This window comes from Narcine bancroftii, chromosome 9 (genome assembly GCF_036971445.1).
Source record: "Narcine bancroftii isolate sNarBan1 chromosome 9, sNarBan1.hap1, whole genome shotgun sequence".
NCBI lineage: Eukaryota > Metazoa > Chordata > Chondrichthyes > Torpediniformes > Narcinidae > Narcine > Narcine bancroftii.
In genome coordinates this window covers 120,233,528-120,252,093 of record NC_091477.1, presented here as the reverse complement: position 1 = coordinate 120,252,093, position 18,566 = coordinate 120,233,528, and the positions used below count along the sequence as shown (strand labels likewise).

The 18,566-nt window shown below is 45.5% G+C and overlaps 1 protein-coding gene across 1 annotated transcript in view; it reads left to right on the top strand.

Annotated features, from left to right (window-relative positions):
• The first annotated feature begins 2,307 nt into the window (after positions 1-2,307).
• prkci (protein kinase C, iota) overlaps positions 2,308-18,566 on the top strand; it is a 77,271-nt gene continuing 61,012 nt past the window's right edge. The window contains exon 1 of the mRNA XM_069897521.1: positions 2,308-2,625. Coding sequence (XP_069753622.1) covers positions 2,546-2,625 — 80 coding nt within the window. The 5' untranslated portion in view covers positions 2,308-2,545. The remainder of the gene's footprint in view (positions 2,626-18,566) is intronic.

Genomic DNA, 18,566 nt, shown 5'->3' with positions numbered 1-18,566 from the left:
GCTCTGTGAAAGGAGAGAGAGAGAAAAAGGAAGAGAGACAGAACTAGAGGGAAGAAGACAGGGAATAAAGATGGGGGGGTGGGGTTTCCTCTGTGAAAGAAGACAAAGGGAAAAGGAAAGAGAAGAGAGAAAGAGAAGAGAGAAAGAGAGAGAGACAGATCTGGGAGCAAGGCAACAGAAGAAGGCAGGGGGGTGGTTTTAATAGAAACCAGATAAGTCACTCTGTTAATGCCACCCGGTGGGAGGGTACCCTCCAATTTTGCGGGTGGTCTCAGTATGGCAGTGCATGATACCATTGACAGACATGTAAGTAAGGAAATGGTGCGGGGAATTGAAATGGTGCGGGGAATTGAAATGGGTGGCCGCTGAGAGATTCATGCTATTGTGGAGGACAGATGACCCAGTTCTGTGCATTGTGAGGTTGTGGAGCCACAGATATTGCCACTCGTGGGGAAAGAAGGGCTTGCTGACACACTCCTTCTGTTGGGCTGTCAGGACCTGATGTGTGTAATTTTAATTTAATTTTGACATACAGCACAGTAACAGGCCCTTTCAGCCCATGAGCCCATGCAGCCTAATTACACCCAATTGACCTACAGTTCTCGGTACATTTTAAATGGTGGAAGGAAACCAGAACCTCCGGGGAAACCCCATGCAGACATGGGAAGAACAAACAAACTCCTTACAGACAGCGTGGGATTCAAACCCCAGTCCCGATCAGTGGTGATGCAATGGCATTGCGCGAACCACTACGTCAACTGAGCCACCCTTAACGGGAGCTCTCATACCATCCGAAATGTGCCTTCTGCATTTTGAGGATAGGATTCCCAGGAGGAAATGGAGATACTGCGATTTTTCAAGGACACTTTACAACCATCCTTAATCATTATCCTCAATACTACCGGTAATCTTTATGATCTTTAAGATGGAGGTGGAAACAAAGTATGTGTTTTGAAAGTAAAACACAAAAGTCTGCAGACACTGTCCTGGAGAAACACAGCAGGTCACTCTCTAGAGCAAAGATAAAGACACAAACATAACCACTATTTCAGGGTTGAGCCCGTCATCAGGGTAAGAGCAAAATGTAGGCAGGTGCCTTTATGTAGCAAGGATAAAAATACATAACCAACGTTATTGGCTTGAGTCCTTCAACAAGGTGGGAGCAAAATGTAGGCAGGTGCCTGAGTTGGTAATGCTTAAAAAAAACTGCATACAATGTACACATGTAAACAGATAATGAAATAGAAACAAACTGACTGTGCGAAACAGAGAGAATAAAAATAATCAATAAAGTGCAAAAGTATGAGTCGTTAAATGAGTCCCTGATGGAATTTGTCGTTGAGAGGTCTGATGGTGGAGGGGTAGCAGCTGTTCCTCAATCGAGAGCAGAGCATGTGCTGGGTGGTGTGGATCCTTGATGCTCCCTAACAGCAGTTAGATTCCCTGTAGACATTCTTGGGGATGGTTCTGCCTGTGATGTTCTGAGCTGTGTCTACTACCTTTTGGAGGGCTTTCTGCTCAGGCGCATTGGTGTCCATGATGCACTCTTTCCACCACATATCAAAAGGGGGGCATGGATCAAGTGAATGCTCACACTCTTAATTCCCAGGGTACAAACTTACAGAACGGAGGCTAGTGGGTGGGGAATGGGAGTTGGGTGGGGTATGGGAGTTGGGTGGGGTATGGGAGTTGGGTGGGGTATGGGAGTTGGGTGGGGAATGGGAGATGGGTGGGGTATGGGAGTTGCGTGAGATATAGATTTAAGGATAAAAAGTTAAGAGGCGTCGGGGAGCATCATTTTTTCACTCAGATCCCTAGATGGGATGAGCTACCAGAGCAAACTATTATAAATCAGTGCAGGTTTGATGTTCTGGAGGCATTTGGATAGAAAAGACAAATGAATATGTAGTCAATGGGGCACGCCCAGGAGGTCCATTTGGTTGGGCATGAATGAGATGGGCTGAAGGGCCTACTGGGTGCTGCATGGAGCCATGCAACAATGGAACCAATTCCCCAGTAATTCCATCCTGCTGAGTGTGCAGTTTGATCTTTGTTGTGGAGATAATGTGAGGGAAAGCTGTGGAAGGTAAACTCGCCGCGAATACAGAGGCCACATCAAGCCGATGGGCGAGGAGACACCATACCTGTCCACACACCTGGACGCGGCCGCCTCGGGAGCGGACACCATGTCCCAGAAGCCCCCTCGCTTCGCGCACGCGCTGTCGTTCGGCAGGCCTGTGACGTCAGGCCCGGAACGCGACGGGTCCAAATGGTGACGACGAGGGGTGTTCACTTTCCATTCGTCCACAATTTGAGCAGGGTCTGACAAACATGAATTCGGTCGCGGTTCAATACAACGGGTGTTTAGACGTTAATATCCCACGTGTTACCAGCAAGGCTGCGAGTGGGGAAATGGTTTGAGGACAGAGTGAGGGGCTGCTGATCCCCCCCCCTCCTCACTTTGAGGAGCCGGTGCGGAGGCGGGTGCGCGCGCAGCGTTTTGTCCGCGGGCCGGGTCGGGTCGGGTCGGGCAGCGGCCGGAGAGATGCCCACCAGTCGGGACCCCATGATGTCGTGCCCGGCCGACCACCAGCACCAGGTCCGCATGAAAGCCTACTACAAAGGGTAAGGACTCGGGACGCCGCGGGGGGGCATCGGGCCCCGGGGGGGGGGGTGGGGGGGGGGTGGGTTGTAGTCTGAGAACCCGGCGGATCCCGAGCCCCCCCCCCCCCACTGTTCCCCTGGGGTGGGGGGGGGGTTTCCCGGTCTATGAGGGGCGGGTTTCCCGGTCTATGAGGGGCGGGTTGGGGGGTGTTCCTGGTCTCTGGGGGAAGGTGGGGGGGCCCCGTCCCCCAGCAGGGTGGGGGGGAGGTCCCCGGTCCCCAGCAGGGTGGGGGTGGGAGGTCCCCGGTCCCCAGCAGGGTGGGGGTGGGGGGTCCCCGGTCCCCGGTCCCCAGCAGGGTGGGGGTGGGGGGTCCCCGGTCCCCAGCAGGGTGTGGGTGGGAGGTCCTCGGTCCCCAGCAGGGTGGGGGGTGGGAGGTCCCCGGTCCCCAGCAGGGTGGGGGTGGGAGGTCCCCGGCCCCCAGCAGAGTGGGGGTGGGAGGTCCCCGGTCCCCAGCAGGGTAGGGGGTGGGAGGTCCCCGGTCCCCAGCAGGGTGGGGGTGGGAGGTCCCCGGCCCCCAGCAGAGTGGGGGTGGGAGGTCCCCGGCCCCCAGCAGGGTGGGGGGTGGGAGGTCCCCGGTCCCCAGCAGGGTGGGGGTGGGAGGTCCCCGGCCCCCAGCAGAGTGGGGGTGGGAGGTCCCCGGCCCCCAGCAGGGTGGGGGTGGGAGGTCCCCGGCCCCCAGCAGAGTGGGGGTGGGAGGTCCCCGGCCCCCAGCAGAGTGGGGGTGGGAGGTCCCCGGCCCCCAGCAGGGTGGGGGGGGTCCCCGGTCCCCAGAGCGGGGGTGCTCTGGCCCCTGATGGTTGTCAGGGAGCGTTTTGATTGAATCCCTTTGCTGTGGTTGGTGGTGCCAGTTTGAACACCCCCCCCCCCCCCCCCCATCCCTTGGTTTTGGTGGCATGGGAAATCTGCTGTGCTGGAGATTCCAGCTGCTCTTTTTGATCCTGGAGTGGGTTCAACAAGCTCCAGGTGGGAGGAAAATGTATTGGCTTATGGTTAAACTATGTCAGGATGCCCCGAAACATTTTACTCTCAATGAAATACTTTCTTGTCAACGTTGACCTGTTGATAAGATGTTCCTACAAATGACAGTTAAATGAGCAGATCAGAGATGAGCGATTGCAGGTGCTGAAATCTATTCTCAGTCCTAATAATGCCACTGACTTTCCCTCCTTGGGAATGAGCACTACTAAATGTAGGCATTGCCTATCTGTCGACATGCAAGTCGTTCTGGATTGAGTGGGTGAGGTTGGATTTCTAGTCGTGATTGAATAATTTACTAAATTCTTTGAAGTTGTTATTAGGCGAATGGTTAAGGGGAAACCATGGTTGGGGTGTATCTGGATTCCCAGATGGCTTTTGAGAACGTCCTGCACAGAGATTAAGAAGACAAGATGAATGGACACAATCTTGTGGATTGAGAGACAGAAAGCAAAGAGGGGGAATGAACAGATGTTGTTTTCATTCATAATTTTTCAACAAAAGTCAACCTCTTTTCCTTCATTTATCCTCTGATTTGTGGCAACTTAAACCAACTACATAGTGGCCATTTTAAATAGTTGCTCTATGTCCACTTCAACCCTGGAAAACTGCTTGAATGTAGCCTTTTTTGGTCAGGAAAGCATGCTTGTGTGGGTGTAACAGTGAGTGTGCTGTGGGGAGCAAGTCGTGTACCATGTTTTTGGTATTCTACCAATAAAATACAAGGGATTCATGCATATTATTCTCCTCTGAACATTTTGGTGACCATTTCTCATTTATCTGAGCACTAAGGCCAGCCTTTTGTCTGTGCTTCAGCATTGTAATAAATTGTTATGACCTGCTATTTGTTGCAAATGGAAACAGAACCATGGAACACAACAGCACAAACAAGCCATTTGGCCCATCTCGTCTGTGGTAACCCATTTATTCTGCCCAGTCTCATTGACATGCAACCAGACCATACTCATCCTATCCATGTACCTCTTCTCTTAAGTGTTGAAATGGATCCTGCATCCACTAGCTCTGCTGGCAGCTTCATCTACACTCACCACTGTCTTAGTGATGATGTTCCCATTAAACATTGAATCTTTCACCAATAACCCATGTCCTCTTGTTCTTGACTCATCCAACCTCGGTAGAAAAAGCCTAGATTTCAGATTTATTGTCAGAATACATACATACAAGCTTGAGATTCCTTTTTTCTGCAGGTGTGGCAGAATAGCCACTAATTGGTAGTGCAAAAAACTGTACAGTATAAACAAAGAACTAAACAAACTGCAATATAGAAAGAACAAATATGAAGTGTCCTTAAATGAGTCTCTGATTGAGGAGTCTAATGGTGGAGTCGTGCAAGTCTTGTGGCACCAACACCTCTTTCCTGATGGCAGCAGTGAGAACAGAGCATGTGCTGGGTGGTGAGGCTCTTTTATGATTGCTGTTGCCCTCTTAACGGCTGCACTCCCCGTTGATGTACTCAATAGTGGGGAGGGATTTGCCTTTGATGACCTGGGCTGGGTCTACTACCTTTTGGAGGGCTTTATGCTCAAGGTATTGGTGTTCCCATACCAGACCTTGATGCAGCCAGTCAGCTCACTTTCCTCCACATATCTGTAGAAATTTCTAGGGTTCCTGGTGTCATACCAACCTCTGCAAACTCCTGAGGAAATCGAGGCACTGTGCTCTTTCTTCATGATGCCATTGGTGTGTTGGGTCCAGGAAAGATCCTCCGAGATAGTGACTCCCAATTTGTTCACCCTCTCCATCTCTGATCCCTCAATCATCACTGGATTGAATACCTACTTGCATTTACCATATCTATGCCCCTCATAATTTCCAGATGCTGTGATTGTAGTATAAACTCAGGAACGGTAGAGGAACTCCGCACGTCTTGCAGCATCCATAGCAGATAACGATATATAACTGATGTTTCATGCTTGAGAAAAGGGTTCAGGCCTAAAACATCAGTTATTTATCTCCCATGGACGCTGCTTGGCCTGCTGAGTTTCTCCAGCACTTCTGTGGTTTTTTTCCTGAATGAAGATGGGTAGCTCAAATGACCCAGTGGTTAACTGCATATTATTCCTATTCCAGTGGATTGAACTAAATCTTTGAGCTTTTGTAAATCTCTCTTGCCCAGGATATGGCGAGCAAACAGCATTCCTGGAGATTTGGTTGATATGTTTCCAAGAGTTCACAGGTCGACAGCTCTTGATCAACTCACGAGAATCCAGGAAAGGAAAAACAGAATGTAATTTTAAAGAATGTATGAGCTCAACCCAAAAATTTTCTGAATTCTTTAAGGGCCACTTAACTGTGGCAGCAGAAAACTCCAATAGAAACCTCTAAAGAGACAATGAATTTTTAAGGAACTATATCTTCAGTGGAATATTGCCAGTAAATATGATACAATCACTAAAACCTGGACCACAGGTACAAAGATTATTTAATAAAAGGCTAAATGAAAGCCACCTCAAGGAATGCTATTTAAACGTGAGAAAATGATACACTGGACACTTTCTGGAATGTTGTGTTCACTAAATATTAGACAAGATGGACCTACTGAAGTTGAAAGAATAATGCCACAAGCATTTTAATTAACCTTTGGTTAATTTGATTCCATTGCTTATTTGGAATAAAAGGATTGTCTTCTGACAATTGCCTTGTGTTCCCATCCAGCTAAACTATAAAAGATGATCCAATCAATATTTAAAATAAAGAGATTCATTTGAGAAGAAACCGATAAACTTCCTTTTGGTAAGTGAAAGAGTCAGTTTCAAAATTGTAATTAGGATGAAACCAAAAATCAGTTTCTCATCAGAGTAGTTGAAATCTGGAGCTTTGTGCGCAAACGTTTCCAATAAATTGAATGTTATAACGGGATTGTGGTTCAGATTAATTAAAATCCACCTAACAAGTGCAAAAGGCTTTAGGGGCTGAATACCTTTTCTTTATCTTTCAATAGTCAGATCAGTGGTCTTGTGGGGGGAAAAAATCAGTTGTCCTTACCTCTTCTGTTGTATACGTGACCTCAGACCAACAGTAGTGCTGTTGACAACAGCTTGTTTGACTAATTTACAGGGCAGTTGTGGAATAAACTTTTTGGTGACACCTTTTAGTCTAAAATAATAAATGAAAACATTTATTAATTAATATTTGACAATTTTGTTTTGGAATCTTGGTTATTGATTTAGTTGTCATTTATTAGAAATCCTCCTTTAAAAACTTGAAAATGTGAAGCAAGTGTTAGGAATATAGATCAAGTGTTTTGTGTCGAAGTAAGCTTTCAAAGAATTTCTTGTTCTCTACCACCAGAAACAATATTAGAAGTCATTCACAGACCTATAGTTTGAAATGAAAGTTGGCTAATTTTTGTTAAATATTATTACAGCTTATGTTTTTGTTTGATATTAAAATCTATATCAAAAAATAAAGCAGCTGATTGATGTGTGCACGATTGTCGACTTGAGAAAGGTCATAATGATTGCATTCAATGCAATGTTCTTGGTTATTGAGGTTCTGTGAAAACCTTGTATCAACAATACAACAATAAGCTGGAACATGCTTTACCACATCTAATTTAAGAGGATCTGTTGTCTAGTTGGCCAGTATCTTGCTGATTGTCTACCTTGCTTTAAATTACAGACTTTAGTTACAATTTTTAAAATGAAAAGTTGCCAAGAAGCTCAAAATGATGTGATGTTACTCTCCATCAACTTTTGAGTGTTAGACTCAAAATATCAAATGTTTTCCATTTATTAGTTTAAATTAATTTAAAATTGTATCTTCTAGTTTTACATGTCTGAAAAAGAATTTTTAAAAAACATCAACTTCTCCAATTTCTGTTTACCCCCTCCCATATTTCTCTATCCTTCTGCCTCATTCCCTCCAGCTCCTGACCCCCTTCCTTTTCTTCTTTCAGAGAGCTACCCTCTGCGCATGTGCGCTGACACCCCCCCACCCCCCAACCAACCACATGTGCTGTATGCGTAGCAATCTAAATAAATGTATTCAAAAATAATTTATGCATGTCTAGAATTATTCAAGAGTCTCATCGTCTGTACCTTAGATTTGGTGCTCCTGTACCCCTCTCTTAAAAGTAGTGTCTCAAAGATACTGTGGGCTGGTATGGTAAGGGTCCTCGATCATTCTCTGAGCCCTCTTTAAGCACCACTCCCGGTAGATGTTATTGATAGAGAGAAGGAAACCGCCGTGGGCTTTGTTTAGGAGCCTTATGGCTGCGGGAATAAAATTGTCTTCAAGTCTCTTGGTGCATTCTTTCACACTCCAGTCTTTTCCACAATGGGAGAAGAAAGAAGAGACTGTATCTGGGGTGTGATGGGTCATTCCCTATGTTGGCTGCCTTCCCTTGGCAATGGGAGATGTGAGTGGAGTGGGATGTTTGTGTGATGTTCTGATCCACATTCACTTGCCTTCTCAGGCCTTGAGCCACTGGTGGTGAGTGCTAACTGTGGTGAATGTTAACATTTTTCAGAAATAGATTTTCTTCTCTTTGGCTTGGCTTCGCGGACGAAGATTTATGGAGGGGGTAAAAAGTCCACGTCAGCTGCAGGCTCGTTTGTGGCTGACAAGTCCGATGCGGGACAGGCAGACACGATTGCAGCGGTTGCAAGGGAAAATTGGTTGGTTGGGGTTGGGTGTTGGGTTTTTCCTCCTTTGCCTTTTGTCAGTGAGGTGGGCTCTGCGGTCTTCTTCAAAGGAGGTTGCTGCCCGCCAAACTGTGAGGCGCCAAGATGCACGGTTTGAGGCGTTATCAGCCCACTGGCGGTGGTCAATGTGGCAGGCACCAAGAGATTTCTTTAGGCAGTCCTTGTACCTTTTCTTTGGTGCACCTCTGTCACGGTGGCCAGTGGAGAGCTCGCCATATAACACGATCTTGGGAAGGCGATGGTCCTCCATTCTGGAGACGTGACCCATCCAGCGCAGCTGGATCTTCAGCAGCGTGGACTCGATGCTGTCGACCTCTGCCATCTCGAGTACTTCGACGTTAGGGGTGTAAGCGCTCCAATGGATGTTGAGGATGGAGCGGAGACAACGCTGGTGGAAGCGTTCTAGGAGCCGTAGGTGGTGCCGGTAGAGGACCCATGATTCGGAGCCGAACAGGAGTGTGGGTATGACAACGGCTCTGTATACGCTTATCTTTGTGAGGTTTTTCAGTTGGTTGTTTTTCCAGACTCTTTTGTGTAGTCTTCCAAAGGCGCTATTTGCCTTGGCGAGTCTGTTGTCTATCTCATTGTCGATCCTTGCATCTGATGAAATGGTGCAGCCGAGATAGGTAAACTGGTTGACCGTTTTGAGTTTTGTGTGCCCGATGGAGATGTGGGGGGGCTGGTAGTCATGGTGGGGAGCTGGCTGATGGAGGACCTCAGTTTTCTTCAGGCTGACTTTTACAATAAAAAAACAAATAAAAATAGTGTCATATTGCCATATATTTCATTACTGTACATTGCAGTGTTGGCCATCAGTGATAACTATTTACTCAGAGGTTGGGTGACATTGGTCTCTGGTGACTAATACTTTTATCTCTCTTGATTTGTAGATATAGTTAATCTTAAACTTCATTGTTCATCTGAACAAAAGGCTGGTACCTTGCTTCTTCTGAAAGATTTTCGCTAAAATGCAAGAGTGGTGTTGCAGTAATAGTACATTACTGTCTTTGGCTTGGCTTCGCGGACGAAGATTTATGGAGGGGGTAAATGACCACGTCAGCTGCAGGCTCGTTTGTGGCTGACAAGTCCGATGCGGGACAGGCAGACACGGTTGCAGCCATAAAGATTTTCCTCATAATGGGAAAATTTAATTCAGTTTCAATTGCCTAAAGCAGGGATTAATTTTGAAAGGTATTGATCTGAAATATTATCTGTCTACCGATGCTGCCTGACCTGAATATTTTTATTAAAATACACAAAAGTGCTGGATGAACTCAGCAGGTCATGCAACATCCATAGGAAGTAAAGGGTCTGGGTCCTTTATCGAGAATCTAGTGCTTTCTATTGCTATTTCATATTTTAGCATTTACAGTATCTTGTTCTTTGGACTCAGCACCCTTTTCTCTCAAAGGATTATTTTTTCTTTAAACAGTTCAACAAAATCATTGTTGCATTTCCTTTGTTATAATAGCCATTGCACTTCAGAAGTAATTAAGCAGAAAGTTTCAGAATTGTAGTGTGATACATTTCCAGTCATCCGAAACGTTGGGGACTGGAGTGTATCAGTTAACTATATTTTCCAGATATCTGAGAAATTCCTTTAAGCAGCAGAATACTTGTATCGGCCATTGCCAAACCTACCCAGGTACGCAAGGTCCCCACTCTGATCCCTGACACCTCCCCACTGCTGACACAGAACCTGCCCAGGTGCCCAAGGTTCCAAATTGGATCCCGAAAGCACCCCACCGCTGTTGCGGAACCTGCCCAGATGCTTGAGGTCCATGCTCCGATCCCTAACACCTCCCCACCGCCATCGTGGAACCTGTCCTGGCGCCTGACGTCCCCGCTTGGATCCCCAACACCTCCCCACCGCCGTAGTGGAATCTGCCCTGGAGTCCGAGGTCCCCGCTTGGATCCCCATCACCTCCCTACCGCCATTGCAGAACCTGCCCAGGCACCTGAACTCCCCACTCGGATCCCTGACACTGCAGTCACCGTTTCTGCCTGGGAGCCCAAAGTCCCCACACTGATACCAGCCAGGTGGCATCCACATATACAACTACAAAGAACAAGGGAAGGCTTTTCACGCATGAAATAAAGTTTAATTTTTACCTTGAGTGCATGAGAGCTCTTGAATTAAAAATTGTGCTAACAGCATTTCAGAGTCCCACTTGAGCACGGCAGGTTTTAAAAAAAAAAAAATCCTACTTCTTTTCTACTTGTGACGTCACGTGGTTGATGAAAATTTTCACGGATAACTGAAGATTTCAGTTAACTAGGAAGGTGCTGTACCATAAATGCAGGTCTACAACTGTCTGTAACACTTGTCTGGTCATGTCATGGATTTTGCCCATTTTACACTGTTGATTGGACAATACAACAAGAGCAAGTTTGTACATGGCAGTTGTTTATATGCCATCACCTGCACTTTTTTTCTGGGATACTTTACCTTCGCTGCAGGAGGGAAAAAAAGTGCAGGTGATGGTATATAAACAACTGCCATGTACAGACTTGCTCTTGTGCAACTATGTGTTTGTTAACTTAATATGTTAAAAGTGATTTTAAAGAGGACACGTTCTTTTACTTGTTCTGCTTTGATGCCACGGAACTGAAACTCCAAGAATGTTTGATGTTCCTTGAACTTGAAATGCAGAGAGAACAATTTAAAAGGCCTCGCATCTATCCCATTGACTTTGAGAATTGTAAAGAGTAATATAAAATTTGTGAGTTGAGAGTTACCAGCTTCAACTGATCTTCACTAAATAAGTGTCACTGCAAAAGTAAAATGGTTTGCTTCTGGGCAGTTAATTAAGTTTTTTCAGTTTGTGAAAGTTGACTGGAATTTAGTGCTTCAAGTGTACTCTAACCTTTTCATAAAGCATGGTTACTTTGTTTGAAAGCTTCAGGGATTACATGGGGTTGAATCTTCCTGACACTGGCTAGAAGATACAGAGACAAGGGAATTGATCTAGCCCTACTGCAGACAGTGCGGCTTTCGCGCTAACAGAGGAACCACTGACATGGTCTTTGCCCTCAGACAGCTCCAAGAAAAGTGCAGAGAACAAAACAAAGGACTCTACATCACCTTTGTTGACCTCACCAAAGCCTTCGACACCGTGAGCAGGAAAGGGCTTTGGCAAATACTAGAGCGCATCGGATGTCCCCCAAAGTTCCTCAACATGATTATCCAACTGCACGAAAACCAACAAGGTCGGGTCAGATACAGCAATGAGCTCTCTGAACCCTTCTCCATTAACAATGGCGTGAAGCAAGGCTGTGTTCTCGCACCAACCCTCTTTTCAATCTTCTTCAGCATGATGCTGAACCAAGCCATGAAAGACCCCAACAATGAAGACGCTGTTTACATCCGGTACCGCACGGATGGCAGTCTCTTCAATCTGAGGCGCCTGCAAGCTCACACCAAGACACAAGAGAAACTTGTCCGTGAACTACTCTTTGCAGATGATGCCGCTTTAGTTGCCCATTCAGAGCCAGCTCTTCAGCGCTTGACGTCCTGCTTTGCGGAAACTGCCAAAATGTTTGGCCTGGAAGTCAGCCTGAAGAAAACTGAGGTCCTCCATCAGCCAGCTCCCCACCATGACTACCAGCCCCCCCACATCTCCATCGGGCACACAAAACTCAAAACGGTCAACCAGTTTACCTATCTCGGCTGCACCATTTCATCAGATGCAAGGATCGACAATGAGATAGACAACAGACTCGCCAAGGCAAATAGCGCCTTTGGAAGACTACACAAAAGAGTCTGGAAAAACAACCAACTGAAAAACCTCACAAAGATAAGCGTATACAGAGCCGTTGTCATACCCACACTCCTGTTCGGCTCCGAATCATGGGTCCTCTACCGGCACCACCTACGGCTCCTAGAACGCTTCCACCAGCGTTGTCTCCGCTCCATCCTCAACATCCATTGGAGCGCTCACACCCCTAACGTCGAGGTACTCGAGATGGCAGAGGTCGACAGCATCGAGTCCACGCTGCTGAAGATCCAGCTGCGCTGGATGGGTCACGTCTCCAGAATGGAGGACCATCGCCTTCCCAAGATCGTATTATATGGCGAGCTCTCCACTGGCCACCGTGACAGAGGTGCACCAAAGAAAAGGTACAAGGACTGCCTAAAGAAATCTCTTGGTGCCTGCCACATTGACCACCGCCAGTGGGCTGATAACGCCTCAAACCGTGCATCTTGGCGCCTCACAGTTTGGCGGGCAGCAGCCTCCTTTGAAGAAGACCGCAGAGCCCACCTCACTGACAAAAGGCAAAGGAGGAAAAACCCAACACCCAACCCCAACCAACCAATTTTCCCTTGCAACCGCTGCAATCGTGTCTGCCTGTCCCGCATCGGACTGGTCAGCCACAAACGAGCCTGCAGCTGACGTGGACTTTTTACCCCCTCCATAAATCTTCGTCCGCGAAGCCAAGCCAAAGAAAGACTGCAGACCTTGAGTTTGAAAGAAGGAATTTGTTGTGATTTAGGTAGCTTGTGTATACAGGACATTTCTGCGGTAATGAGAGCTCATTGCAGATTTCTCACTTGCTAAGGTTGATTATAAAAGATGGTTAACAAAGGCAACACCAGTGGAGGCTCTGATTTAACATTTCAACAGGTTATTTGCCAAAGAAATGGACTTGTAGAACTCCTCCCAATAGGAATGAGGTAAATGTTTAAATTGGTTGCTATCAATCCAAATTAAGCACCAGGGGAGTCCAACCTTTTACAGTAAATTTGGACTGCTCGGGTTTGGGTTGGTCTAGATTTTTGGGCAGTACTTTTAAAATTCAACTTTAAGGAGAATTTCTTTTCTTTGGCTTGGCTTCGCGGACGAAGATTTATGGAGGGGGTAAAAAGTCCACGTCAGCTGCAGGCTCGTTTGTGGCTGACCAGTCCGATGCGGGACAGGCAGACACGATTGCAGCGGTTGCAAGGGAAAATTGGTTGGTTGGGGTTGGGTGTTGGGTTTTTCCTCCTTTGCCTTTTGTCAGTGAGGTGGGCTCTGCGGTCTTCTTCAAAGGAGGCTGCTGCCCGCCAAACTGTGAGGCGCCAAGATGCACGGTTTGAGGCGTTATCAGCCCACTGGCGGTGGTCAATGTGGCAGGCACCAAGAGATTTCTTTAGGCAGTCCTTGTACCTTTGGTGCACCTCTGTCACGGTGGCCAGTGGAGAGCTCGCCATATAATACGATCTTGGGAAGGCGATGGTCCTCCATTCTGGAGACGTGACCCATCCAGCGCAGCTGGATCTTCAGCAGCGTGGACTCGATGCTGTCGACCTCTGCCATCTCGAGTACCTCGACGTTAGGGGTGTGAGCGCTCCAATGGATGTTGAGGATGGAGCGGAGACAACGCTGGTGGAAGCGTTCTAGGAGCCGTAGGTGGTGCCGGTAGAGGACCCATGATTCGGAGCCGAACAGGAGTGTGGGTATGACAACGGCTCTGTATACGCTTATCTTTGTGAGGTTTTTCAGTTGGTTGTTTTTCCAGACTCTTTTGTGTAGTCTTCCAAAGGCGCTATTTGCCTTGGCGAGTCTGTTGGAGAATAAAGAAGAGATGAATGGGTAAATTTTGATAGTTTATGAAACAATTTTTTTCATATAAAATACAAAAAACATTTGTTCATTTCCACAACTTCTGTGCATCTTTGGTGATTGTACGTGTACTCAAAAGCCTACTAAATTTTAAATTTGAGAGTTTTTGAGATGTTTGGATTCTTGGGGGGGGGGGGTCCATATTTCTGGCATCTGGATTTTTTGACTTTTACTGTACAAGTTTTATTTTGTATCTGTGAACTCTCCATACTTTTGGCAATTCGGAACAGTGTTTGGTAATCTATGACCTTCACTGTGGTTCCAAGAGCTTTAATGTGAACATCAGGCAAGCAGACCCATGTATACATATGCATGTCTATATTTTTTTTATGGCTGGGCCCTGCTTCAAAGCCGACTCCATCGGTAGAGAAAAATTAGAATTTATAGAGAAGGCCTAAAAGGCTGCTGCAGCTTTGCCTTTATGAAGAGCAGCACCTTGTTGTGTCCTCCAGAGCCGATGGAGGTGGGGCAACTGGTGCTATTACACCATCTATCAACATGACGGCATACAAATGCAGTGAGCAATGCAATCTTCGTTACCCATAATTCCCCATGAAGTTGGAACCGCTCTGGGAAACAAAGTGGTTCCAGCTGCATGTGGGATTATGGGTAATGAAGATGGCCTTTAATTCTTCTGCCCAGCACTGCACTTCTGGAACGCTGCGGTATTCTAACCTCCAGCCCTTACACGGTGTTACTGCTGCAAGATGCTGAGGAATGGCCACGGAGAAACAGAACTGGGGAGTCTGATGGATGAAGGAGGGGAGTGAAGAGCCAGGCTCTGCATGCTGGAGGGGCAGCGCCAGGCAGAAGAGCTAGAGGAGCCTCAGGTTTTATATCAGGAACCTCCTTTTTGTTTTAATGTGGGATTAATGACTGGGTCCAGGGTTGAGGACTGACTGCGTCATTGCGACATCATCAGTTCTTCCCCCCCCCAGTCAGCGGCAGCACATTTATGGACCAAGATGGAGTTCCACCTCTGTGACCAGCATGAAGAGAGATTAGAGTCGGCATCTTGGAATTGAGCATTTGTGGAGGTAGGTTCAGCAATGTGATGGCAGAGAATATCTGCCCTTACAGTTGAATTTTTATCCACCACAAAAGGGCCTTGTATATCTGCTCCTCTACTTTCAAACCTGTAACAGTAATGGTCTGCAATCAGTATGGTCACCCATGAATGTGTGCTGTTGAGTGTCCTGTAACTCCAGAGTTACAGAGTAAGTTTTACAAAGCTGCCTGGAGCTCCTCATGTAATTGAATTGACTATTGTATATTGTATGCAAATATTTACAATTCATATGAGAAAAGCTGTTGCATAATTGTGTGGTTCTGGCCGAAGATAAAAGTGTGAGTCATGAGGAAAGGTGGGTGACTATGAAGAGAACATTGACTTGGGGGGGGGGGGGGGGGCGCGGAGTGGAAATTTAAAGTGCAGTATTTACTGCCGTAGATTCCAGATTTCTGTCCTCTCTCCAGGAAGTGGTCCCAGTCTCTGAGGACTATATGCAAACAAGAAAAGTTCACCATCTCTACATGCATAAGTTGCTTCAAGAGTACCATCACTTTTTAAAATACCGTATTTTTAAAATGCTAGCTTACAATTTTAATGTCAACGAGAAAAAGATGCCCACTCATTTGATAGGTAATGCATTTCTTCTGGTTTCCCGAACTTTCTTTGGCGCCCCCCTCCCCTCCCTTTCCCACCCCCAATCAACTCCTCACCTCTGCTTGTTATCACTCCACTGATTTTTCAAAGAATTTTGTCTGCCTTCATTGATTTTCCAAGTTGTGTACGTCTCAGAATTTGGTTGTTTTGTTAATCACTGATGTTGAAATACTGCGTTGGTTTCAGATTGTGACAAAATTTAATCAGTTGATATACAGTGTAATCACAGAGAGCTCGCATTGCCAAAACAGTCCAGTTGGTCCAACATGTGAGCCTACATCCATTTCTCTTCCTATCCTGTCAACTTATCTTTCTTATTCCCTCATCCCCTTATCCAGCTTCCTTTTTAATGCATTATTAACTACCAAGGTGGCTGTGAGTTCCACATTCCAATCACTTTTGCAAAGAGAAACTTCACCTGAATTTCTTCATGTATTTATTAGGGATTATTTTACCATTTTGCCCACAGTAATAACTGCTGTCACAAGTATTACCCAATGTTCTTAAAGCCAATCTAAATTAATCTTTTAGACCTCCATAAAAATGTGTTCTCACTAGGTCCCTGAGGACTGGAGATTAGCTTCATTTGTACCTTTCTTCAAGCAGGAAGAAAGGATATTCCAGTAAATTATAGAAAAGTAGGCCCATCAGTGGCTGAGAAACTATTGAAAAGGATACAGTGATAGGATTTATGCTTATTTGGAAAGTCATGGTCAGAATAGGAACAGTCAACATGGCTTTGCGAGACGCAGGTCATATCTTGCCAATTTGATTGAATTTTTTAAGTGACAAGAATGGTTAAGAGGGTAGGGTAGTAAGGTTGATCAAGGTGTAGGTGCCAAGAAGTGAGTGGATTGTCTCTATGAATTGGCTGGCCAATAGACAGTATTGGTGGGAGGCTATTAATCAGGCTGGAGGGATTGGTGTTGGGACCTCTGTCATGTACATTAAATATAGATAAAAATCTAGGAGGATTGGCAGATGATAAGGCACTAGTGAGAGCTCACTTGGAGTACTGTGAGCAGTTTTAGGCTCCTCATTTAAGAAAGGATGTGCTGACATTGGAGAGGGATAAAGGAAGATGATTCCAGGATTGAAAGGGATATCATGAGGTGTGTTTGGCAGCTGTTGAATTTAGGAGAATGAGTGGGGATCTCATTGAAATGTTTTGTATGTTGAAAAGCATGGGCAAAGTAGATGTAGGAAGGTTGATTCCCATGCTGGGAGAGCCTAGAACAAGAGGGCACAACTTCAGGATTGAAGGGTGTCTGGTTCAGCCAAGAGAGTGGTAAATCTGTGAGATTTGTGCCACAGGCAGTTGTGGAGGCTAGGCCATTGGGAGTATTTAAGGGAGAGATTGATGGATGTAAATTAGCCAGGACATCAAAAGTTATGGGGAGAAAGCCAGGCAGTGGGAAAATGAATCAGCTCATGATTAAATGGCGGGGCAGGCTAGATGAGCTGAATCGCCTATATCTGCTCCTATATCTTATGGAACAAAGATTGGTGAAGTTGTGGATAATGTAGAGGATTATCAAAGAATATAGATTGGTTACTGATATTGGGAGAGAAATGTCAGACATCTATTAATGCAGACAGGTGTGAAGTGCACTTTGGGAAGTCAAATGGAAGAGGAAAGTGTACAGTTAATGACATAATACATTGAGGAATCTTGGGGGTTCAGGTCCATATTTCATTGAAAGTTGTATGCTTGGCTTTATTGAGTGGGTCATTGAGTCTAAAAGTAGAGGTCATGTTACAACTAGATGAAACTTTGGTAACCCCACACTTGGAATTCTATGTACAGTTCTAGTCATCTCAGGACAAGAAAAATATGCAGAAGAGATTTACCGGACGTTGCTTAGTTAGGAGCATACGAGTTATAGGGAGAAATTGGACAAACTTGGGTTGTTTATACTGGAGTGTAGGAGGTTAAGTGGAGACATAATAGAGTTTATAAAGTCATGAGAGGCATCCGATCCTGGGACACTGCATGGCTAATTAACTGGGATGCCTGTGGTAAAAGGGCTATAGATAGGATGGGCAGACAAAATCTTTTTGCCAGAAGAAAAACATCCCCCATTTGAGGACATGTGAGGGGGAAGGAGATTAAGGGGAAATACATGAAGCAAAAATATTTTGCTCACATCGTGATGAGTGCCTGGAATGGGCTGCCAAGGGTTGTGCTTGAAGCAGATATAATAGAGGCTTCTGCATAGATAGCTAGGAGCTTAGTATGTGATCTGTGAAATTGTTAGAAAACTAGTTCATATTACATGAAATAATCTAGATCAGTGGTTCTCAACTTTTTTCTTTCCACTCACATCCCACTTTCAGTCATCCCTATGGCATCGGTGCTCTGTGATTAGTAAGGGATTGCTTAAAGTGGTCTGTGAGTGGGAAGGGAAGATTGAGAATCACTGCTCTAGACCCAATTGTTACTGAAATATTTTGCTTGAGAAAAATTGTCATTGGCCCATTTCCTTTGGAATTATGAGACCGTGCACATAACGAGTCAACAAGGGACAATTAAAACAGTGGTTTTCAAACTTTTTCTTTCCACCCACATATCACCTTAAGCAATCCCTTACTAATCACAGAGCACCTATGGCATAGGGATTACTTAAAGTGGGATGTGAGTGGAAAGAATAAGGTTGAGAACCACTGAACTAGGCATTTATTGTGACTAAATCAGCCAAGTTTAATTTTTAAAAAGCATTTTTGGTATTCCAATTATGTTCATTTCAAGCTGGAAATTTATGAAAGAAGTAGTGTCAGTTGTTTAAAAAAAGTATATTTTCACGTAAATTATTGAAATTTATCAATTTATGTCTTCATGGTGATTCAGAAATTTTTTAATGTGACTAGTGTCTTTCTGCTGTTGATTTAATTGTTTTCTGTTTTCTTAATTGTCCATTTTTTCAGTTTCTTTTTGCTTTTTTGATGCATCGATATAATTTTCAGTTGGCGATAGTAGTTCCATCCCTTTT